Here is a 25,327-nt window from a genome sequence, read left to right as displayed (position 1 = left end):
TTTGTCAGTAGGCAAATGTAAGTTAAAACCACAATATGATACCACTACACACATATTAGAATGTCTAAAATTGAAAAGACTGACCATACCACGTGTTAGTAAGGCTGTGGAGCAACTGGAATTCTCGTACACTGCTGGTAAGAATGTAAAATTATAAAACCACTTTGGGAAAGTCTGCAGTTTCTTTAAAAAAATTAAGTATACAACTACTATATGATTCCATTCCTCAGCATTTACCCACAAGAGAAGGAAATATATGTTCACACACAGACTTGCACACAAATATTATTCACAGCAGCTTTGTCATAGCCAAACAATGGAAATAACTCAAATGTCCATCAAGAGGTGAATGAATTAAAAAAATGTGGTGTATCCATACAAGGTAATACTACTGAGCAATAAAAAAGAATAATCAAATGATACATGCAACAATGTGGATGAGTCTCAAATTAATTATGCTGAGAGAAGCCAGACAAGATAGTACATAATTTAAGATTCCATTTATATAAAACTCTAGAAAATGCAAACTAATCTACAGTGAACAGAAAGCAAATCAGTGGTTGCTTGGGGGAGGAGGGGAAGGTAGGAGGAATCACAAAGAGGCATGAGGAAATTTGGGGGTGGGGGGTGATGAATATATTCAGTATCTTGATTGTGGTGATAATTTCACAGGTGTATACATATGTCAAAACTAATCAAACTGGGACTTCCCTGGTGGTGCAGTGGTTAAGAATCCACCTGCCAATGCAGGGGACATGGGTTCAAGCCCTGGTCTGGGAAGATCCCACATGCCATGGAGCAACTAAGCCCGTGCGCCACAACTACTGAAGTCCGCGCACCTAGAGCCCGTGTGCTGCAACAAGAGAAGCTACTGCAATGAGAAGCCCACACACCACAATGAAGAGTAGCCCCCACTCACCACAACTAGAGAAAGACTGCACGCAGCAACGAAGACCCAATGCAGCCAAAAATAAATAAATTTATAAAAACAAAAACTAATCAAACTGTACACTTTAAATATGACAGTTTATTAAATGTCAATTATACCTCAATAAAACTATTTTTAAATATTTTATTTATCAATTTATTTTGGCTGTACTAGGTCTTAGTTGCAGCATGTGGGATCTTAGTTACAGCATGCAGGCTCTTAGTTGTGGCATGTGGACTTCTCAGTTGTGGCATGCATGTGGGATCTAGTTCCTGGACCAGGGATCGAACCTGGGCCCCCTGCATTGGGAACTCGGAGTCTTAACCACTGGACCACGAGGGAAGTCCCAATAAAGTTTTTTTTTTGAATAAATTTATTTATTTTTGGCTGTGTTGGGTCTTCGTTGCTGTGAGCAGGGGCTACTCTTCGTTGCGGTGCGCGGGCTTCTCATTGCAGCGGCTTCTCCTGTTGTAGAGCACAGGCTCTAGGCACTCGGGCTTCAACAGCTGTGGCACGTGGGCTTCAGTAGTTGTGGCTCGCGGGCGCATGGGCTTGGCTGCTCCGTGGCATGTGGGATCTTCCCGGACCAGGGCTCGAACCCGTGTCTCCTGCATTGGCAGGAGGATTCCTAACCACTGCGCCACCAGGGAAGTCCCGATAAACCTATTTTTTTATTTTTTTTAAACCTATTTTTTTAATGCAACATGTGCATCATGTTTGAATGCTGATCTAAACAACTATTTAAAAAGAGATGACTGGAGATTTAATTATACTAAGGAACAAATATTAATTTTATTTAATTGTGCTACCTGTGGTTAGATTTTTTGTTGTTATTGTTATTGTTGTTTTTTATATTTAAAGACTTAATTGTTTTAGAGCAGTTCTAAGTTTATAGCAAAATCAAGAGGAAGATACACAGATTTCCCATATACTTTCTGCCCCTACACATGAATAGCTTCTCTCATTATCAACATCCCCACCAGAGTGGGACATTTGTTACCACTGACGAACCTATGTTGACACATCAAAATCACACAAAGTCCATAGCACACCAGGGTTCACTTTTGGTGGTGTATATTCTATGAGTTTGGACAAACGTACAATGTCGTGTATCCATTACTCTGGTATCCTAGAGTATTTTCCCTGCCCTAAAAATCCTCTGTGTTCTGCCTTATCATTCCTCCTCCTCCTCTAACCTATGGCAACCACTGATCTTTTTACTGTCTATGTAGTTTTTGCTTTTTCCAGAATATCACATAGTTGAAAGAGTACAATATGATGCTAGACTGTCTGTCAGTCTACAGATGGATAGGTAGATAGGTCAAGACAGGCCTCATTGAGAAGGTAACATTTAAGCAAAGATTTGTAAGAAGCAAAGGAGATAAAAGTAATACAAGAACCAGACTAAGTACGTCTTGTAAGGCCGTTGTGAAGTCTTTCACTTTTACCCTAAGTGAAACACGGGCCACTGTGAGGTTTTGAGCAGTAGAGAAACATACTGACTTACATTTTAACATGTGGAAGCAGAAGACTTACTAGAAGGCAACCTCAGTAATTAAAGTTATAGATGATGATGGCTTATAGGAGGACAGCTACAGTGGAGGCAAATAAGAAGCAATCATATTCTCCAAGCTAGCAGAGATGGTCTGTAGGCAGGGATACGAAAATGATATAGGCAGTTCCCACCCTCAGTGGGCAGTGGTGAAGACATAGAAGCTAATACTTACCTAAAGATAGAAAGTGCTATGACAGAAGTAAATAACAAGGTACAAGAGGAAGACAGACGAGGTGGACGCAACTTAGAGAAAAGATGGGAGAAAAGTCCATGATAATTCTCCATAAATGCTGCCTGAATTATTATGTGCGGGTATCTCAACCTCAAAACTGCTACATCCCCTATTCAGCGGATGGCACCACCAATCATCAAGTCACTTAAGCCAACATCCTAGGAGTTGTCGTCGCCTCCTTGTGCCCCACATTAAATCTATCATTACAGTCTGTCTACTGTAACCGCTTAAGAGCTTTCCAACACATCCTCATTTCCCTCCTACCCCCACGGCATCCCCTCACCAGAACTTGACTCCATGAGGGCCAGTATGCCTAGTCTGTTCACAGTGCCTACAATGGTGTCTGGCACATAGTACATGCTCATTTACAAGTTTCTAAATAAATAAGTGGTCTTCTCTACCGTCTGTTAATTCATTCCCACAAGCTCTCCTCATCACAACAACCAATGATCTCTCCAAACTGCAATCACATTCACAGCACTCTGTGGCTTAAAACTCTCCATCCTTGCTCAATGAAGAGCAATGACTCTCCTAAGTGGGGCAGTGTAGCTTTAAAACACATGGTCAGTATGACAGGTAGTATTTCACAAAAATATTACACTATTGCTTCCATAACACAAACATTAATGTGTTATTTTTAAGAGACATAAGTCTTAAATGGTTATTAAAACTCGTTTAATTTTGCACAGCAATGGGAACCACTGACAAATGGTTATTAAAAATCACTTAAGGGCTTCCCTGGTGGTGCAGTGGTTGAGAATCCGCCTGCAGGGGACACGGGTTCGTGCCCTGGTCCAGGAAGATCCCACATGCCACAGAGCGGCTGGGCCCGTGAGCCACGGCCACTGAGCCTGTGCGTCCGGAGACTGTACTCCGCAACGGGAGAGGCCACAACAGTGAGAGGACCGCGTACCACCAAAAAAAAAAAAAAAAATCACTTAATTTTGCAGAGCAAAGGGAACCATTGAAAAAACGAAACAAGAACCTACAGAATGGGAGAAAATATCTGCAAGTGATGCAACCAACAAGGGGTTAATATCCAAAATATACAAACATCTCATACAACTCAGTATCAAAAAAAACCAAACATGTTATAAAGCAGAAACTAACCACTGTAAAGCAATTATACTCCAATAAAGATGTTAAAAAAAAAAAACTCAATCAAAATATGGGCAGAAGACCTGAATAGACATTCTTCCAAAGAAGACATACAGATGGCCAACAGGCACACGAAAAGATGCTCAACATCACTAATTATTAAAGAAATGCAAATCAAAACCACAGTGAGTTAACTCCACACACCAGTCAGAATGATCATCAACAAAAAGTCTACAAACAACAAATGCTGGAAAGGGTGCAGAGAAAAGGGAATCCTGGTGCACTGTTGGTGGGAATGTAAATTGGTGCAGCCACTATGGAAAACAGTATGCAGGGTTCTTAAAAAACTAAAAATAGAACCACCACATGATTCAGCAATTCCACTCCAGGGTATATCTCCAAAAGCACAGAAAACACTAATTCAAAAAGATACATGAAAAAAATGTATATATATGCATCCAGTGTTCCTAGAAGCACTATTTACAATAGTCAAGACTTGGAAGCAACCCAACTGCCCATCAACAGACAATATGATTAAGAAGATGTCACACTCACACACACACACACGAATATTAGTCAGCCATAAAGAATGAAATACTGCCATTGTGGCAACATGATGGACCTAGATAATATTATGCTTAGTGAAATAAATCAGACAGAGAAAGACAAACACTATAATATCACTTACATATGGAATCAAAAAAATAATACAAATGAATGTATATGAAAAACAGAAACAGACTCACAGATACAGAAAGCAAACTCATGGTTACCAAAGGGGAGAGGAAAGGGGGGAGGGAAAAATTAGAGGTATGGAATTAACAGATACAAAATACTATATATAAAATAGATAAGCAACAAGGAGTTACTGTAGAGCACAAGGCATTATACCCATTATCTTGTAACAACTTACAATGTAGTATAATGTGTAAAAATACTGAATCACTATGCTGTACACCTGAAACTAACACAATATTGTAAATCAACTATAATTAAAATAAAATAGGGGGCTTCCCTGGGGGTGCAGTGGTTAAGAATCAGCTTGCCAATGCATGGGACACGGGTTCGAGCCCTGGTCCAGGAAGATCCCACATGCCACGGAGCAACTAAGCCCGTGCGCCACAACTACTGAGCCTGTGCTCTAGAGTCCATGAGCCACCACTACTGAAGCCCATGCACCTAGAGCCCGTGCTCCGCAACAAGAGAAGCCACCGCAATGAGAAGCCCGCGCACTGCAACGAAGAGTAGCCCCCGCTCACCACAACTAAAGAAAGCCCGCGTGCAGCAACAAAGACCCAACGCAGCCAAAAAATAAATAAAATAAAATAAATAAAAATTAAAAAAAAAAATAGGGAGTCCCCTGGTGGCCTAGCGGTTAGGACTCCACACTTACACTGCTGTGGCCCAGGTTCAATCCTTGGTCAGGGAACTGAGATCCCACAAGCCACACGGCATGGCCAAAAAATAAATAAAATAAAATAAATAAAATCATTTAAACGACATTTAAAATAAATTCCAAATGGAGGATGACTGCTAGTAAGTAGAGGGTTTCTTTGGGGGTAATGAAAACGAAATTAGACAGCGGTAACAGTTGTACAACTCTGTGAATATACAAAAAAACTGCCAAACTGTACACTTAAGAGAGTGAATTTTATGGTGTGTGAATTGTATCTTAGTAAAGGTATTATTTAAAAATAAAATAAGCTCCTTAGCTTGGCACACAAGGCCCTTGTGATCTGTCATGTGCCTACCTCTACAGGCTCTCCACCACTTTTCTGATTACCTCCCCAAGCCTCAATTATATCAAACTTCCTCAAAAATGTCACATCCTCTCTACCCACAGGATCTAAACATATGGAACCCTCAGCCTGGAGAGCTTCCCTTCATATGCCCTTCAAGACCTACCTAAGGGTCACCTCAGGAAAGCCCTCCCTTCCATATCCAATTTCAACCACCTCACCTCATCCCACCATGCCCCCAGGCTGTCAGAGCACAGGCATACTTTATCACACGGCACTCACATACACCAGACGAGGCATTTTATGACTACTGGATATAGTAAGTATTCAATAAATAAGTCGAATATACAACTTCATTTTCTGTAATGTGGAAAAGCAAATTGACTAAACTTTAGCCAAAAAAGGTTTTTTTTGCTAAAACAAAGATGACAAAAATCTTACAATTATAGCCACAACTACTGAAGCCTGCATGCCTAGAGCCCATGCTCCGCAACAAGAGAAGCCACCACAATGAGAAGCCTGTGCACTGCAACAAAGAGTAGCCCCCATTCACTGCAGCTAGAGAAAGCCTGCACGCAGCAACGAAGACCCAACGCAGCCAAAAATTTAAAAATACAATAAGTAATTTTAAAAAAATCTTACAATTATTAAATCTGGTTGCCAGACATACAGGACTCATTAATATTTCTATTGTTTTCTACATGTTCAAATTCTTCATAAGCAAAAAAGCAAACTCATTAATGTTTAGGAAAACTATGTTAAGTGTAAAGTTGTGTAAGAGAGAAAAATTAGTGTTCTTAGACCACCAGAAGTAAAAGGAGTCCATCGTTTTCTCACACGAGTTCCTGAAAGTACGTACAAAAGTGCAACGTGTAAAAAGCAAGACAATAGATGTGTCAGAGGGGAATTACGTTCCTGAAAAGCTAAAACTAAAAAACACCTAATTACATCTCATCTTACTTGTTCCAGAGCATAATTCCAATTTCATACATGTTCTTAAATTGGTTTTTTCCTTCACAATTAAACACAGTCCACCAATGAATGTGTCTAATTGAGGCAAAAGTTGCATGCTTTTAGAATGCCTAATGATTATTAGCTTTGTCTTAACTGCATTAAAGTCTGTAGAATTTAAACTTCAAATCACTGGTATCAACACTTTCACTTTGCTACTGCTACGTGTTCTTAATAAGATAGAAAGTGTGGTTTCAAAACTTTTTTACAGCAATACAACTCTTACTTTAAAAATTACCTAGAAACTTAAAATGCAAAACTAAATAAAAGCTCAGCTACTCCAGCTTCTACCCTGCTTTAGCAGGGTGAGGGGCCTGCATGCCCACCCCCAACCTCTCTGCTCCACTAACAGTATTGTACAAAAATGGCAATGCCATGGAAACTGACCTGTTGCCAAGCAAGCAGAACACCAGCAAGGACTCAAAATGATAGTTCATCAGTTATATAAAACCCTAATTCAGTTTAGGAGGATCAATATATGGCATATGAAAGCGCCAGATGTTCAAAATCTAAAAGGCATCGAGCTGAAAATGATTAGGAAACAATAAAAATTCTGTAAGAAGTGTTTCAAAAGGAACACACACACACACACACACACACACACACACACACACACACACAAATACTTATTACATCTCAGCAAGATGGAAGTCTAAGACAGTCCAAGAATGAGATATTTCCTAAATTATACTTTTCAAAGAGAAAAGTATACTTTTCTCTGAAAAAATTTTAGTTCTTATTAGAACGAATAATTTTTAAATAATATATTTTATAAAGAATAGTGAACTCAAAAAAAAAAATTCCTGCTTTGGAAAATTCTGGCTAGAATCATCAGATTTCAATGAGTAGGCAGACTAAGCACTCTATCATGAACACTGAAATGAATAGTGGCTATATGAAAACATAAAATTTTATATTCTGGTTTCTAAAAGCATTATTTTTATTCTATTTACAGAATGCTTCCATGAACATAAAACCCAAACTTAAAAGTTTAAAAGCCACAACAAGCCAAAGCAATTTGCAGAAAAAACAACAAAGCTGAGGGTTATCATGTTGCCTGATTTCAAACTACATTACAAAGCTACAGTAATCAAAAGAGTATGGTACTGGCCCCCAAACAGGAACATAGATAAATGGAACAGAATAGAGAGCCCAGAAATAAGCCTACATTTATACAATCAATTAATCCGCAACAAAGGAGACAAGAATATGCAATAGGGAAAAGACAACCTCTTCAATAAATAGTGTTGGAAAAATCAGACAGCTACATGCAAAAGAATCAAACTGGACCAGTTTCTCACACCATATACAAAAATAAACTCAAAAGATGGATTAAAGATTTAAATGTAAGACCTGAAACCATGTAACTCGTAGAAAAAAACACAGGCAGTATACTCTGGTTGCCAGAAGGGATGGGGTGGGGGGCTGGGTGAAACAGGTGACAGGGATTAAGAGGTACAAACCTCCAGTCATGGGGACGTAATATACAGCATAGGAATATGGTCAATAATATTGTAATAACTTTGTATGGGGACACATGGTTACTAGACTTATCCTGGTGATCATTTCGTAATGCGTGCAAACATCAAATCATTATGTAGTATACCTGGAACTAACATAACATTGTACATTAACTATATTTTAATTAAAAAAAAAAAAAAAAAGCCCTAACAGCTTCAAGAAGAAACTAAATAGATTAGGGGTAAAAGACAACATGTAAATGTGTACTAACGTTTTCTTTAAAAAAGGAAATATAACCAATTCCTCTACTTTTCTTTTTTAAAAAATCTAGACTTCTGCTTCCAGCCAAGGTGGGGTGACATGAACCAGATTTACCCTGTCATTATGAACAACTAAAAGCGAATGTACAAAGCAACAGTCTTCAAGACATTGGACACCAAGCAACAGAGTACAACGATCCCTGAGAGACAGGAAACGAGCGAAGTAAATCCTACAACTGCCCCGGTTTATTGCCTGGAGAGAGTTTCCAACTGGCAGCACAGGGAGAGAGAACCCAGGGAAAGTCAGGCAATCTCCCCAAGTTTAGGAGGCAAGCTTAGGCCAAGGAAGCCAGGGCAGCTAGAGTTTGTAGGGCAGGATACCAGAAAAGAGAGAGCTGCACAGAAAGAGAACTCCAGAGATCTCCTCCTTGTGTATTCAGCATAGTACTGATCAGCACATGCCTGTGAAGAAAATACTTGAGGTTTCCGGATAAAGAACTACTCAAAAGAATAAAGAGAATAATCCATGAGGCTCACACAGGGCCAAGAAGAGTGCCTATTCCCAACAGCCAGAGTGGAAAACCTCAGAATTAAAGGACTATTGGGTAGAGTAAGTATTTAGAAGGGTTTTGGCTCAGTAGTGGGAAATAATTAGCCCTAGACTAAATGCTGCTCTGATCCCACCTAACAAAGCTTAAAAAAGCAAGATCTGAAATGAACAAACCATGTCTAAGGAACTTAACCATGTTTCAGAACAAAGCGCAAGAATATTTATAGGAATATAAAGATACCCAGCATCCAAAGTAAAATTCATAATGTCTGGCATCCGAACAAAAATTACCAAACAAGCATAAGAAACAGAAAAAGACAACCCATAATAAGGAAAAAAATCAATCAGTTGACACCAACTCAGAAATGAGATGGATGGGAGAATTAGCAGACCAGGGCATTAAAATAATTACAACTGTATTGCAAAGTGTTTGAGAAGTTTGAGGCAAGGCTGAGTATGCTCGGGAGACCCGAGATACATTTAAAAAGCCCATATCACACCTGAAACTATCACAACACTGTTAGTCAACTATACTTCAATTAAAAAATGAAAAAATTTTTAAAAGACCCAAATCAAACTTCTAGATATGAAACCTGGAAGATGAAAAAAATACATGTATTAACAGCACATTAGACGCTGCAGAAGAAAAAACTAGCAAACTTAAAGATATAGCAATAGAAAGCATTCAAAATGAAAGAGAGGGGCCTGCCTGGTGGTGCAGTGGTTAAGAATCTGCCTGCCAATGTGGGCGACAAGGGTTCAAGCCCTGGCCCGGGAAGATTCCACATGCTGCGGAGCAACTAAGCCCGTGCGCCACAACTACTGAGCCTGAGCTCTAGTGCCCGCAAGCCACAACTACTGAGCCCGCACGCCACAACTACTGAAGCCCACACGCCTAGAGCCTGCGCTCCACAACAAGAGAAGCCACCACAATGAGAAGCCTGCACACTGCAGCGAAGAGCAGCCCCCGCTCGCTGCAGCTAGAGAAAGCCCATGTGCAGCAACAAAGACCCTATGCAACCAAAAATAAATAAAATAAATAAATTTATTTAAAAAAAAAAAAAGAAAAAGAATGAACAGAGCATCAGTAAGCTGTGGGACTTCAAACAGCCTAATATATGCACACCTGTGTATGTGTAAATATGTATAGTTTACTTTATGTCAACTAAACCTCAATAAAGCTGTTTTAAAAACCTAACCTTTTCTGGGCTTCCCTGGGGGCAAAGTAGCTAAGAATCCACCTGCCAATGCAGGGGACACAGGTTCGAGCCCTGGTCCAGGAGGATCCCACATGCCACAGAGCAACTAAGCCTATGCGCCACAACTGCTGAGCCTGCGCTATAGAGCCCAAGAGCCACACTACTGAGCCCTCATGCTACAACTACTGAAGCCCACACACTTCAACTACTGCGCCCACCTGCCACAACCACTGAAGCCTGCGTGCCTAGAGCCCGTGCTCCGCGACAAGAGAAGCCACCGCAATGAGAAGCCCATGCACCGCAATGAAGAGTAGCCCCCGCTCGTCATGACTAAAGAAAGCCCGCGCAGCAAGGAAGACCAACGCAGCCATAAATAAATAAATGAATGAAAATAAAGATCCCTTAAAAAAAAAAAAAAGGCTGAGCCTTCATATTGTTTATTTTTTAAGTCCTACATTTATCTTCAATATAGCCATATATCTTAATCATCCTTTTGGTTTAATTAGGTACTAAATAACCACCTCAAAAAACAAACCTCTCCAAGCTTCCAATTTCTACTTGCTTTCTCAAGAAGCCTATTTTGAATACCTTAATAGCAATATTATAACAAATACTCCACTAGAGGAATTCAGTACACAGCCATCATAATATTTATCGGCTGTTCCAATATCACATTTCATCATGCACCTTGATTAAAGAGGCAAAACTACTGAACTAATTATAAAAATTAAAAAGAACAAAGCTTTCATCCGAACCTCTAGATCAGTGCTGTCCAACAGCACTTTCTGGGATAATGGAAATGTCCTACTCGGCGCCGTCCAATACAGCAGCCAATAGCTACGTACTTGAAATGTAGCTAGTGTGACAGAACTGAATTTTTAATTGTATTTGATTTTAATAAATTTAAATTTAAATAATTATAGATCACTAGTGGCTATATTACTGGACAGCACAGCTCAAGACAATTTAAAAGAAAACCTAGATTGAAATTCTTAAGAAAGATCAGCATTTTCAAAATAATTTTTTAACATTTACAGCTTATATATATTAATTTTTAAATTAATAAACATCATAAAATCATAAACACAGAAAAACTCCTATTTTTAAGGCTTGGCTCAACGGACCACTTCACCTAAAACTTCTTCCTGGCTTCTTCAATGCCCCTCCTCCACCCCAGGGTCAGGTGACCCTGCGACACCATGCCTCACAGCACCCTTGGCGTGGGGTGATGAAAACACTTTGGAACTAGATGGTGTGGGTGGTGGGTGCACACAATGTACATGTACTAAATGCCACTGAATTCTTCACTTTAAAATGGTTAATTTTATGTCAAATGAAATTCACCTTGATACAAATAAATTTTTAAGAATGCATCTAAGATGTGTATCTCTAATTCATACAAATTCATTACTAAAAAGGCACAGAAAACAGGGAAAACCAGCTTTTAAGTGCAACTTTAAAGCTCATTTTTTTCCCTTGGGTTTCCATTTTTTAACTAAACTTGGTGCTTAATTATCACTGTCCATTACAAAATGCCTATTCAAGGTAAGTCAGTCAGTGCACACCAATGTTCCTATTAAACGCAGAACCACATTCAGCTACATCAAGTGAGAAGAGAAACCTTGAGATATTGAAACCGAATTGGTGGCTCAAAAAACTAAGAAAGCAGAAGCACATGACACCACGAAGACTTTATGGAACCGAGTAAGACCAGACTAGCCAAGTACTTACCCTACTCTTCTTACCATCCTGATCGCCCTATATCCACACTAAGTCTGAAAGCAGAACTAGCCCAAGCCCAGAAGCTTCTATGTCAGTAAAGCAGGATCTGCAATCTTCAGTAAGAGTATGTATGTGTGTAAAACAGCACAGTTTAAGTGAACAGAATGTTTAACCAACGCCCAAAATTTTAATTAATCTTTTCAGGCATAAATAGGACCATCAGGTAGTATTTCTTGGTCACTAGATGAAACTGCTGAAAAGGATAACTATAGCCAAACTTCAGGAGCAGAGACTCACCCAAGTGCCCTCGGTATAAGTACAAGGCAAACCTTGGGGTTCTGGGCAGACAAAAACTAGTCTTTAGTTAACTTACACTATGATCAAATCAAACATGGCAAACTTCACAAACAGAATAAAGCTTACAATTTTCTTTAAGTATACTCTGGTCTTTGAAAAATAGAATACAATTCACTAATAACACAAAGAAATATATACTTTGGGGATTTTTTGGGAGGCGGGGCAGGGTTAGTTTGGTTTTTGTTTTTTTGATGGGGGAGGAAGGATGGGAATGATATACAAGGAAGGAAAATTAGTTGTTGAACAATACTAACCAGATAGCTGTACAGGTGAAACCAAGGGTTTTTTTTTAAATGCTCTCTTAGATATTTTAATTTGTGTATCTTTTCACACTTTATTAAGACCTGGTTCTTAAATACATTCCACAGCTCAAGTTCAGTACGAATCTGTAGAAAAACATATGGGGGGGGATAGATACTTAAATGCTATACTCAACTGTTAAACTAAAGGGTAACCAACATAACAGGGTCCATTGTAACCTTATGTCATCCAATCGCAAGAAATCACTCCCCTCAAAAAAAAAATTGTATTTTACACTCTGAAAATGACTATTTCGACATACATGGAGTAAAGCAACTCATTCCAATTTGCCCCAGTCAACCAAGCCAGATACCTCCCATTTCATTTGTGTTTTCACTGACAGGAAGAGGAGGAATGTAATTGGACATGAAGCAGGCTCTGGCAACCCTAAACATAAAACTCCACAATACCTGGGACCACATGGAAACAACTAAGCAACTGATCCAATAAAGTATTGCTCTTAAGTGTTTTTTCTTAAAGAGGATTTCTGGCTGGCTCTCCCTGAAATACACTAGATTGAAGTCTGACAGCAACTTACACTTAATGGGATCTTGGTGTTTTTCCTTTCTTAGTGACATATAAAATAATGGTGCTTCCGACAACGGCTGGCATCTCAGAATGGGTTACCTTGGGCAAGTTACTAGGTTGAACCATCACAATAAGCCTCTCCATGCCTCTGTTTCCTCATATGGAAAATGGTGATAACAACTTTATCTGATATGACTGTTGTGATTGTTGTGTTAAATCATTAATAGGTATAAAGTGTTCAAACCAGTCTGGCACACAGCCAGCACTACACTAACCTGGCCCTGACGGATCATTCCTTCAAGGGTCTTCTATTAGCTGCACCTCCCCATCCACACACTCGCCCACTCCCTTATAATCAGTGACAAACCCATAAGACAGCTGAATTTGGTTTTAGTCCACAGCACATTAACCTGTTATAGGAAACTAACTGCCCATCATGGAAACTAAAGCTGTAACTTTAACCTCTAACTAGTATGCTGTTATAACTAGATGTTGGACAGAAATTAAATCAGAGCTTTTCAAGTCATCTGGTACTGAAATTTAGGTCAATCGGTTAACAATTAGTACACCAAATGAACTGAATAAAGCTGAAACGTAACAAAAAAAGATGTGTCGATTCTCAGTGACGTTCATCTTAAAAACCAGGAGTCCTAGTGACAATTATTATAGGAGCTATGTACCAAGTCCAATCTCTGAGCCGAAACATATCCAACCTGGGATATATTTTTACTCCTTCCTGAAAAGAAACTCAATCAACCCCCATACTAGAGAAAAAAACAAAAAACTCTACATATGTAACCCTAATAAAGGATCAGTATCCAAATATATAAAGAACTCCCACAGAGCAGTAAGAAAAAGAACACCCTACAGAAAAAGAGCAAAAGATATATTCACAGGAGGAAACCAAGTAGCCAAAAAAACACATAAAAGCACACTTAACCTCACCAGTAATTTAGAAAAATGCCAATATAAACCACAAAACAACAGTACTGCAAAAAGTTAATAAACCTAACACCTTAGTGAAAATTGGGTGAAGGAAAGGAATTTTCTGTGCCTGTTAGTGGCAAGGTACTTGTTTGGAAAACACCAAAGCAAGTGAATATGCACAAATAATTCCATTTACAAAAAGACTTTGACAATAACAAAACATATTGCTTTTCACACATAAGTACGTACTGAAGTACAAAAACACACATGGGCATTCTGCTGGCCTTGAGAGTGTGCCACTCAGATCTCCCTTCAAGAGAGAAAGAGCTGAGAGAAGTGTAATCAGCTGACAGCCCCGGCTGCCCAGCACCTTTGGGGTCCACTGCAGCATTCATACCAACGCCAGGCCAATGACTGAACACAGCTGGCATTCTAGGGCAGGCCCTTTCCTGCCCACTGCACTCTAACAAACAATCTGCGCTCTGGCTGCACTGCAATCTTAGGCTCCTGGATCCAATCATCAATCATCCTTCCTTCTGTTTTCCTTCACAGGTGTCACACCTGCACCCATTCTGAAGGCTTTGACACCTAACCTTCGTCCTCTTCTATCATCACAGGCATTTACCCCTGTGACATTCTTGCACGTCTAATTCTATCTCAGCATCTGCTTCATAGAGGATGCAAACTATCACAGGGATAACAAAAATCACCTTCCAGTTAGTGAAGGCAGGAGTGGAAGGATTAGCCTCTACCTGCACCTGAAGCAAATACGTCCTAACATCAACAGTGTTTAATCACAGTGGCGGGCATGTAACTGTAGATATTATTTTCTTTTTTATTTGAATGGTTTTTTTTAAATAACTCTATCTTTACAGTTCTATCCTACCTTATGATAATTTGCAAAGACATTCCAACATCTAATCACTATCTAATCACTTTAATTTTAGAAATTTAACTCTTACTCCTGGTTCTAAAATCATGCACCCATATTACCGTTCCCAATTATTGTGTATGCAGTAACAATGCTCTAAAACATTAAGAGTTTTAAGTTTGGCTTCACTGGCCTCAAGTCTACCTGGAGATACGTTTAATGACTGAAAGACAAATACAAGTCACTTTGTCTCCGCAGGCCTTACTTTCCTCATCTAGAACACAGGAAGGCTGGACTGGGCGGACACTACAATTTTCTCTCTCATTACTCCAAGGAAGGGAAAATCCAGAAATTTCAAAGAATTATGTCTACTGTGCGATTTTTACTAACATCACCATCTTTAAAGAATTTGACTAATATGAAAAAAACAGAAGTTGTAGGGTTTACTGTCAACATTTCATTTAAATGACATTTTAATGTTATTTTAAAATATGTCTCAAGCATTTTAGCAAAACACCTTTTGTCACCTTAAACCAGTCTATTTTTTAAATATTTTTTTTAAATCAATAACAGAAAACATAAAGCTCAACCAGAAGACAGATATATGTATTAGAAGAATTTCCATAACACAAAACCGAAGAAATTGTTAAATTACAACTATTACCCCTTATCATTTCTAGGGTCACAAATATTTTCCATAATTGCTATTTAAAGCTGTAGGAATTAACTCACTCCAAATCACTAAATCAGCATTCAATCCCCAATTCCTACCTTATTCAGACTTTTACTGTGCTGCTAGAGATTCCCTCCACAAAAGGGATTTCCAGTTCTGTTTTAAATATAAAAACCAATACAAGCCTTATTTCTTACTTTTACATTATGCATAGAACCTCTAAAGAAAGGCTCAGAAGAAAGTGAGGGCTAAATTACAAATTAATTACAACAATCTATATAGCAGAGAGTAAAATATAAAAAGTAATATAAACTGGGGGAGAATACAATAACTTGGATAGACTTTAATGTTTCATCTCCAAAGACTAAGAAGTTACTTGCAACTAAATTGCCCCAAAGAACTTTATAACACCATGGAAAATAGCTTTTTAAGAGTAAGCCTAAATTTCTTCAGTACCAAGGACTTTCAGGACTGCTTTTAAAACAACTCTGCCCTGATCAGCCTCAACAAGCTAACCTGTGAATCACACTCATCACCCTTGGAAGGGAACATTGTGGCAGAAGAACCTCACCTCAAAAACATTAACTCTCAAAGACAAGAACGTGAAAGTTTAGAGCAAAAACTCCCTAACTCAGAACACAGTTAATGTGTACTTCACTCTGGCCCAGGGATGGATTCAAGGTTTCTTTTGTACTATCCAGAAATTTGATCTGAACAGGTTTACCTATTCTCTCTGGATCTCAGTGTACTTTTCTGCTATATAAATGTATTGGACTAGTTCTCCCTCTTCCAGGAAAGAATATTTACCTAAATTGCAGCAGGTAACTTAAAAGTAATCATCTTCAAATAGCTCAGTGCATGATTCATTCAAATCTACAGCTTCATTATAATTCAGTCTTACCTCTGCAATAAAGCAGGCAATGCAGGGACCACTGCTTGGCAACTGAAGTCCCCAAAATGATAATTAGAATAAGACAGCAGACAGTGTTTACTTAACACTCACTGTGTGCCAAGCACTGCGCTGGACATTTTACATGTATTAGCTCAGTTAATTTCTTCTCTTGAGGAAGAAGTTCCACTACCTCTACTTCACAGATGAAAGCAAAAATAAAGTAACTTGCCCAGGGGCAACACACAGTTGTCAAGAGGCACTGCCAAGATCTGAACTTGGGTTTGACGATTCTCATAGCCCAAGCTCTCACAGTCTACTCTATACTGCTTCTGAAAGAAGCCGGAAATTAAAAAGATGACTATAACTGACATAATCACAGGCCACAAGTGAGGGAAAGAACCCTGATTCATAATGGAGGAAACTGAGGCTCCTGAGATAAAATGACGAGCTCGACCTTAAACCACCTTCTTAACCACAGAGACGGGGCATTCAACCTCCCGACAACCAGTTTTAAGTGTCTCCTACTTCGCTACATCATGAAGGTGAGATTACTCACAGGATTTATCATTACCCTGACCTCTCATTTGGGTAAACACTACCTCAAAGTACGTCTACATCACGAAGTATTCATTGTAACTTACGAATTTGGGGGTATCTTTAAAATTGATTTTTACAATGAAACTAAAGCATAGCAAGCAATGTGTTTAATGAGGAACACAGAGCCACCAGTAAGAAGAAATGAAAAGCAGGTCAAGACACCCTCTTCAGAAAAATTATTCCACATTAAAGCATAACACATTTTATTAACACAAGTCAACTCTGAAGTGACAGTTGAGCCAATGACAACCACAAATTTTCTAATCTGATTAAATATACTGGATTCAATGTTCCAAACACAGGGTGTATGTTTAAAGGGCTATTACCTCAAAAATATTTACCATTAACATTTCCTCTTCTGTAAGAGTCTTAGTTTTACTATTAGTGAACTGTGATACTGAAAACCAGCACAGATAGAAGTTGACAGTAATAACACATGCTGGGACTTCCCTGGTGACACAGTGGTTAAGAATCCGCCTGCCAATGCAGGGGACACGGGTTCGAGCCCTGGTCCAGGAAGATCTCACACACCGCAGGGCAACTAAGCCTGTGCGCCACAACTACTGAGCCCGCATGCTTCAACTACTGAAGCCCGTGCGCTTAGATGTAGCCCGTGCTCCGCAACAAGAGAAGCCACCGCAATGAGTAGCCCCCACTCACCGCAACTAAAGAAAGCCTGCATGCAGCAACGAAGACCCAACACAGCCAAAAATAAATAAATTTTTTTTAAAAATAAAAAATAAAAATAAATAAAAGAAACCAAAGACAACTCAGCATACACTACGGCACTGAGTATGGAAAGACAGTCTGGACCCCACACGAGAACAAAGACTAAGTTAAAGATACGGAACTGCACTCTGGTCTTGTTTTTAAATCTAACTGATAAAACTTCTTCCATCATTATAAACACAGATGTTATTTTAACTACCAAGTTCTGATCCAGTCATCCAGTTTAGGTCTTAATTAGATAATAAGAACTGAATCAGCATTTTAGGACGGCACTCACTACTTGTGAGGGATGACAGAAATGAATCTTCCTTGGGCTATACAGGGAGTATCAGGTGGATCTAGTTTCAACCATTCGCTTTTAAAGCTAAATAGGGTCAAGTTGGGATACTGTGGGTAAATAAAATCTGACCTTAAAAAAAATTAAGATCAACTTCTTCCACTCATACATCTTTACAGAAATAGTTTTTTAAAAAAGCAGTTTCCTGATGAGTTTCACACTTACCAGTCTGTTCAAATTTGTAAAAATAAATAAATAAACAAACAAATATTCAAAACTCAGGCAGGGAAAAAAAACAGTAACAATCTAAATTCCGTATTATTCCTAACTTGCACTCATGGAAAGAAACTGTCTTAAGTCTAAAGACCAAAAAAAATTTTTTTGCCATGAAACAAAATTGGTGTATCATTTCTATTCCAAAATGGAAGTCTCCCCGTCCCTTAGATTTTTTTTAATTAATTAATTAATTATATTTTTGGCTCTTGGCTGCATTGGGTCTTCGTAGCTGCACGCGAGCATTCTCTAGTTGCAGTGAGCGGGGGGCCACTCTTCATTGCAGTGCACGGGCTTCTCATTGCAGTGGCCGCTCTTGTCACGGAGCATGGGCTCTAGAGTACAGGCTCAGTAGTTGTGGTGCACGGGCCTGGTTGCTCCGCGGCACGTGGGATCCTCCCGGACCAGGCTCTAGAGCACAGGCTCAGTAGTTGTGGCACACGGGCTTAGCTGCTCCACAGCATGTGGGATCTTCCCGGACCAGGGCTCGAACCCATGTCCCCTGCATTGGCAGGCGGATTCTTAACCGTGGCGCCACCAGGGAAGCCCCAAACCCTTAGGTTTTAAGTTAAATGAGAACACACCTAAAAAAATAAATCAGTAGAAAACAGTAAAGTCCTACAATTTCCAGCCATACCTAGGAATTCATCCCACTGCTCAGATTGGCAAAACAGGGTTTCAAATTATTTCATACCAGTTAGATTCCTTTCCAGATTAAAACAAACACAATATAGGAAATGTTAATGCCAAGACCCAATCAACTGGCAGTAAGACCATGCAGTAAAACACTTATAGTGTTTTCCTTTTCAGAATGGCAGGTCTCTAGCAAATTTACGCTTGCATCTATTCCATCAAAACTGCAAGGACAGCTCAAAACATGACCCTATTACATGTGCCATTTCAAAGAGAACAACTCCAGAGAAATCAGGCTCATTCCTAACAATGCTGAGCTAGACATCAATATTTAGAAGAATGTCAGAATTCTAATTCTTGCTGTTGCCATCAAATATGCCCTTTTCTTTAGTCACATCCAACATATTTAAATAAAGCTTTCAAAACGAATATAAACAAAATGTACCAAAAAACTGACCAACTTACTAAACCTAAAAGATATATACAAATTGATTTTTTTAAATATGTGGGGGAAACTTGGTGACAAGCTTTGCTTTATGTTCTGTGTATTAAAACAAAGATGGACTTGACCTACAAAATGAAGATAGGGTCAACTGTAACCAAAAAACAGTATGCTTCCCCTGGTGGCCAACCATGGAATGGAGAAGGCATGCACAGAAGAGAAAAAGCCTTGTCTCGGAGTTCCATCCTGTCACTCTTATAAATGAGAAGTGACTACCAAAAAAGGAAGACGCGGGGGAAGGGGAAACTATCAAAAAGACTAACAGAAGTTAAAAAGAATACAAACCTGGGCGGTAGACTACATATACTTTAAGATATTTAAATCAACAGACCAAAATGTAGAAGGCAAATACGGGAAAGGTCATTTATTTCCAGAGTGCCCAAGAGCTCACTCAGGGATCCCTATGTATTTTCACTTCAAACAACACCCAGAGTTTCATACCTAAATAACAGCTTAAGAGCAATCGCCTTTTTCAAGGGCTAGATCCTTGCAATTTTCTGCAGTCTTGTTTCCAAGGAAAAGCATTTATGCATTTATCTTCTCAAACTCGTGGTATAACCTACATAGAGAACCTTCAGTTCTAAAGCCCTCCAACCAGGAGGACTGTTAACTCCAGTTCCACAAGGTTCTCTTTTGAGTTTTATTTCTGAAAGAAAACCCACGTCCTTTCAAACATTTTCCATGCCAACAATCTTTTAAAGATAATCTTATACGGAGACAGGCTAGAATCTCACTGACGAATTCCTTTGTCTGATTGGATTTTTCTGGTACTTTAAATCTGCTTCCACACAGAAGAGCAGCAAGAGTAGCAAATGTTCCAAGCTAGGGGGTAGGGATTTCTTGCAGGCGGACATCATTTGTTAGGCTAAAGCTTCTTAAGGTTCTAATCTTTCACAACCCGTTCCTTAAAAAAAAAGGGGGGGGGGAATACACACACATTTACAAATAGGTCCTAAAATCAAACTGCCACCAGCCCGGGCAGGCGCCCTCTGGGAAGCACACTTCTTTTATTAACTGGTTTTGGGAGATCTCAGGACGGGAGGGGAGTCGGGGGCAGGCAGGAACCCAGGGGCCGGCAGGACGAGGAAAGGGCATGCGGGGCAACCTTCCGCAGGGGAGAAACGGGTCCGAGGACGTCCCAAGCCCGGGCGCTCGCAGGACGCTAACTCTCCGGCGCGGCCGCCCCTGCCCGGCCCCGGCGCGGCTCGTGCCGACTCGGGGACGCCGGAGCCCCCGGGCCAGGTGGCCAGGTGTGGCCGCGCGCCGCCGCCTCCAATCCGACCCGCCGCGGCGACGGGGGCCTCCCCGGGAGCAGGCACGCCGACAGGACACGCTTGCGCGGGTGTCTCCCCGCGGACAGCAGGACCCACAGGCAAAAAGAAAGTTGTCCGAGGCCGTCCGCCCCCTCGGGTCGCCGGCCGGCCGGGCCGGGGCGCTACTCACCGGGGTCGAAGTCGGGCACCACCGCCTGGTACTGGGGTCCGACCCGCATGCCGCCGCCACCTGCGGTGAAGCAGAGAGGAGGTCAGCGGGCGAGCGGGCGGGCGAGCGAGCGGGCGGGCGGGGGCGGCGCGGGCGGCTGCCACCTACCGTGCTCCTCGTCGCTGGACGAGCCCGAGCTGCCTTCCTCCCAGGAGTTGCTGCTGCTGTTGCCATTGGGCGCCGCCGCCGCCAAACTTTTATTCTGCCCATTATTGGGGGCGGCGGCGGCCGAGGCGGAGGCGGCGGTGGCCGAGGAGGCGGAGGCGGCCGAGGAGGCGGCGGCAGCGGCGGAGGCGGCCGAGGCGGCGGCGGCCGAGGCGGCAGCGGCCGAGGCGGCGGCGTTGGCCGCGTTGTTCCTCCCTCTCCGCTTCCCTGAGACCTCGGGGCCCTTCTCCACCATGGCCGGCATCGGCGGGGGCCCGGGGCGGGCGAAAGTGGCGGGGACTCGCGGCTCCTGAGGAGGGGGCGCCGGGCCGGGGGAGGGGGGTGAGAGCGGGCGCGGAGGCGGGCGGGCGCGGCCGGAGCTCGCGGGCGCGAGTTGGGGCTAGGGCGGCCCTAGCGGGCGGAGAGCGGAGCCGCTTCAAGCCCCCAGCGCCGAGCCGAGCGCAACTTTCGCTCTCATCGCCGCCCGCACTTCACTGGCACTAACTACTCCAGGAGCAGCGAGCGGGAGGGGAGGGGGGCGGGGCCTGGGCGAGCGGGGGAAGCCGCGCGCAGCCCAACCCGGCGGGGCGTGGCTCCGCCCCCGGCGTGCTCCCATTGGCTCTTGTGGGATTTGGACGGCGAGCGGCAGCCAGATTGGCTCCGCGTACCCGTCTGTCCAAGGGGCCGGGGCGGGAGAGCGGGGAGGGGGAGGCTCCGGGCTTCCGTTGGTCAGGTTCGGTTGACGCGTATCGCCCGCTGTACGTGGTTTGAGGTTTGCAATCTCTCTACGCCCCATGATCCATCTCTCTAGGCAATAGCGAGGAGTTAGCTGTCCTCCCCGCCCCCTCCTTCTGCCGGCCCCCCCTTCACCTGCGCGCACCCCCCGAGGCCTCTGCCTCCACGTTCCCCGAAGGGCTCCACTGAGGATCCCATCGGTTTCAAAAAGTAAAATATACGCGGTACGAGAACAGAAATTGAATGCAAGGTTGGGACTACTTTCCCCTTCGCGCGGAGGATTACATCTCACAGTTTGAATGGGTTCTATACAAAGAAGGGAAACTAATTGGAAGAAACTAATTGCTCCCCCACCTTTCCCAAGGGATTTGGGGGTTAGCACCGGGGGAACCCTGGTGCAGGGGACAGGGTTCTCAGGTGACAGTCACCCCCGGAGTAGAAGAAAGCAGTGTAGGAGCTCAGGGGGTTTAGTGGAGCTTTCTGCTAATTTGGTGGGGGGAGGTTGGAAGTCGCCGCGATTGCCCGAGCTTCGGGGCGCGCCGCGCCTGCGAGGCCGGAGGAGAGGGTCCTCTGCCCCTGCCCGGTCGCAGAGTCGGGGCGCGGGGTCCCTGCCGTCCCGGATGGCCGTTTGGAGAGCTGTGAAGGAGCAGAATTGTCACAGGGGGAGGGGAGCACTTAAAAATGGGGTGGGGGACTTACAGAAATGGGCTGGGGTCCGGGAAGGGTAAAGAGGAAGAAGCTGTTTTCATCCCAAGCCTTTGGTAGGGGAGGAGGGTCAACTTCCTCCGAGGCAAGAGCCACTTTTCCGGATCTGCTGCCTGCCCTGCCTCCCCCACTCCACCCCGGGCACCCAGTGAGGGAGAGCTCGAGCCAGCCCGAAACATCCTTGGCCCGTAGAGTGACCACCGGCCGACACGGGGCTGCTTTTATAGCTGGGGGGGGGGGGGGAATGGGAGAGTGTGTGACTCCCCTGGAGGTCTGTATCTGCCCCCCCCCACCGATCCCCCTAAACAACACGCTCTTCGTGCATAATCAGGAATAATCAGGAGGCGAGAGAAGGTCTATAACTGAAATATATATATATATATTTTTTAATGCAGTGGATGGCTATATTTCTTTTAAGTTACTTCAAACCTGAGCTTAATATGGGGACAGTTTACACCAGCTCTGGTTATAAATAGCTACGGGGAGAAATCTGAAGTTTTATGGTTTTAAAGCCTGAATAAATAAGCAGGATGTTCTCCACGTTTTTTGCAGCATGAGCCATCATTATTACTTAAGTGAAGTGACCATGTTCAATTCTGCCCGAATGAACTGTAAGAAAAAGCGCTGGGAGCCCTCCCCATGGAGGAGAACTGCCCCCGCCAAGTTCAGGGTCGCAGCTCCTGGATTCCCCTTAAAAGGACACTCATCTCCTAGGAGAGCCCAGGTAGTGCAGGTGTGTGCCCCGGGATACTCCCCAAGAGCTGGCCTGGGTAGGATGCAGACAGCAAAGCCAAGGGTTAGGAACCAGAGGTGGCATTCCCCAGGCTGAACCACCTGGCCGAGGACTGTGACTCATCTAGAGGTGAGCACTGTGTGAGGAATGAGGTTAAGAGCACTCTGCCCTGCTCGCTTAGTGTCTATGAAGTTATACCACAAGACTCTGGATAGATGAGCCTACAAGGGCACAAAGCTGATACTGAGTCATTTATTAGAGCAGCAGGAATGGCACAGCACATGGGGTCACCAGCACCACCTAGCAAACCCCAAGGCTGGAGCTACTTCCTGGCTGGGTTATAACAATGGGTGCATCACTGGACCTTCCAGCCATTCACTTTTTTCAACAAATATTAACACCTAACATGTGCCAGGCCCCGTTCTAGTTTGACGCCAAAGCCACACAGATGCCATACTGGCCTTGACCCTCTCAGCCTCCTTGTCTGTAAGACACAGATAATAGTAACTACCTCCTGGCCTGGTGGATTTTTTACAGATTCCATCTCTCCAGCGCCTCTTCTTCCACCATAGGGAACCCCTCAACCTGAAGGAAACCCCCTTTCCTGCCCCTGCCTATTGTTTGGGGTGGAGGAAGGTGGCCCACACACAACCCTTCTGATTGAGAATTTGTGACCTCAGAACTTCAAACTGGCATTCCACAGAGTCAGCAGCCCCACCATGTTTTTCGGTGACACTCTCTCCCACCCTCTGAGACTAAGGGTTCACACCTTCTCTCCTCCCCTCACACTCCCCACAGCCCCTTCTGCCCTCACTCCCAGCCAGTGACCTCACCTCATTCTTCAGTGGGAAAAACTGAATCCATCGGACGGGCTCTCATCTTCCAGTCCCCAAACTGACACATCTGCCTGCCTGGCACCCTCTCCCCCTCAGTCTCTCCCATCCCAATCTTGATCTCAGGCACCCACCTCCGGCTGCCCTCCCCTCGCTGCTCTCCTGTACCATCAGCCTCTCTCTCTCTTTCCCCTTGGCTAGCATTTTCCCAAAAAAAGGGGAAAAACTTTCCCTTGCTCCCAAGCCCCTTTCCGCCTCCTCCCCATTTCTCTACTCCCATGACAGAAGACAGAAAACTCCAAAGATGCGTCCATACCTGCCTTCCCCACTCCCTCCCTTCCCAGTCTCTCCTCACCCCACCCCAGCAGGCCTGTGTGCCTACTCCTACCTATTGCTAAGGTCACCCACAAGCTCCTGGCTGCCCGATCCAGCGGTCACTTCCTGGAACACTGGCCTTCTCAGCAGCACCTGAGTCCGCCACTCCTCCCTCTGGAAATTCCCTCTCTCGTCTGGACCTTGGTTCCCCTCCTACTTCACAGACCGCTCCCCCTCAGTCAGTCCCCTGTGTAGCTTCCACCCTCTCCTTCCAACCTGTAGTTGTTGGGGTTCCTCCTGGGCCCCCTTCTCTGTGCCTGATGCATAGTAGGCATGCACAGTAGGCACTCATTAACCGCAGAGTGAGAAATAATGAAAGGGAACACAGGCTGCCGTGGGTGCACAGAGCAGGAGCCAGTCATAGTGCGGGGAAGGGTCCTGGCACAGGTGAGGTCTGACCAAGACAATATGAAATATGCCCTATAAGGGGGACCTTTGGTTTTGTCAGCCCAGCAACTCCCAAGTGTCATCCCGTCCGCAACATCCTCCTCCCCGTGGTTGGCTTGGGGCTTCCCCATCTCTAACCAGCACGTGACCCAGGCCTGGCCAATCAGAGCACCCCAGACCTCTGGCTACAGTGATTGGCTCCACAAGAGCACATGACCTAGCCAGGCCAATCAAGGATCTTTCTGGAACTTTTTCCTGGAACTCTCAGGAAGGAAGGGATCTCTCTCTCTCTCTCCCTCCCTCTCTCCCTCTCTCCCTCTCTCCCTCCCTCTCTCCCTCTCTCCCTCCCTCCCTCTCTCTCCCTCTCTCCCTCTCTCCCTCCCTCCCTCCCTCTCTCCCTCCCTCCCTCTCTCTCCCTCTCTCCCTCCCTCCCTCCCTCCCTCCCTCCCTCTCTCTCTCTCTCTCTCTCTCTCTCTCTCTATCAGGACCTAAGGATATAAAGCCTAGAACCTCCAAAGCAGGGCCAGGGCAAGCAGGACAGGCCCCCCTGGAGCTGGAAGCTGGAGGAGGCGTTTGCGCCCCGGGGGCTGGCTTGCCCACCCCAGTCTAGGGCCTGTTC

The 25,327-nt window shown here is 43.5% G+C and overlaps 1 protein-coding gene across 1 annotated transcript in view; it reads right to left on the bottom strand.

The window, feature by feature from the left end:
• Positions 1 to 21,450, bottom strand: part of RCOR1 (REST corepressor 1) — a 124,256-nt gene extending 102,806 nt beyond the window's left edge. Inside the window, exons 1-2 of the mRNA XM_024131069.3 lie at positions 20,905 to 21,450; positions 20,758 to 20,817 (exon numbers count right to left, since the gene is read on the bottom strand). Coding sequence (XP_023986837.1) covers positions 20,758 to 20,817; positions 20,905 to 21,205 — 361 coding nt within the window. The 5' untranslated portion in view covers positions 21,206 to 21,450. The remainder of the gene's footprint in view (positions 1 to 20,757; positions 20,818 to 20,904) is intronic.
• Positions 21,451 to 25,327: the final 3,877 nt, after the last annotated feature.

This window comes from Physeter macrocephalus, chromosome 11 (genome assembly GCF_002837175.3).
Source record: "Physeter macrocephalus isolate SW-GA chromosome 11, ASM283717v5, whole genome shotgun sequence".
Taxonomy (NCBI): Eukaryota; Metazoa; Chordata; class Mammalia; order Artiodactyla; family Physeteridae; genus Physeter; species Physeter macrocephalus.
Note: the sequence above shows the minus strand (reverse complement) of the source record. Positions and strands in the feature narration are given on the sequence as shown.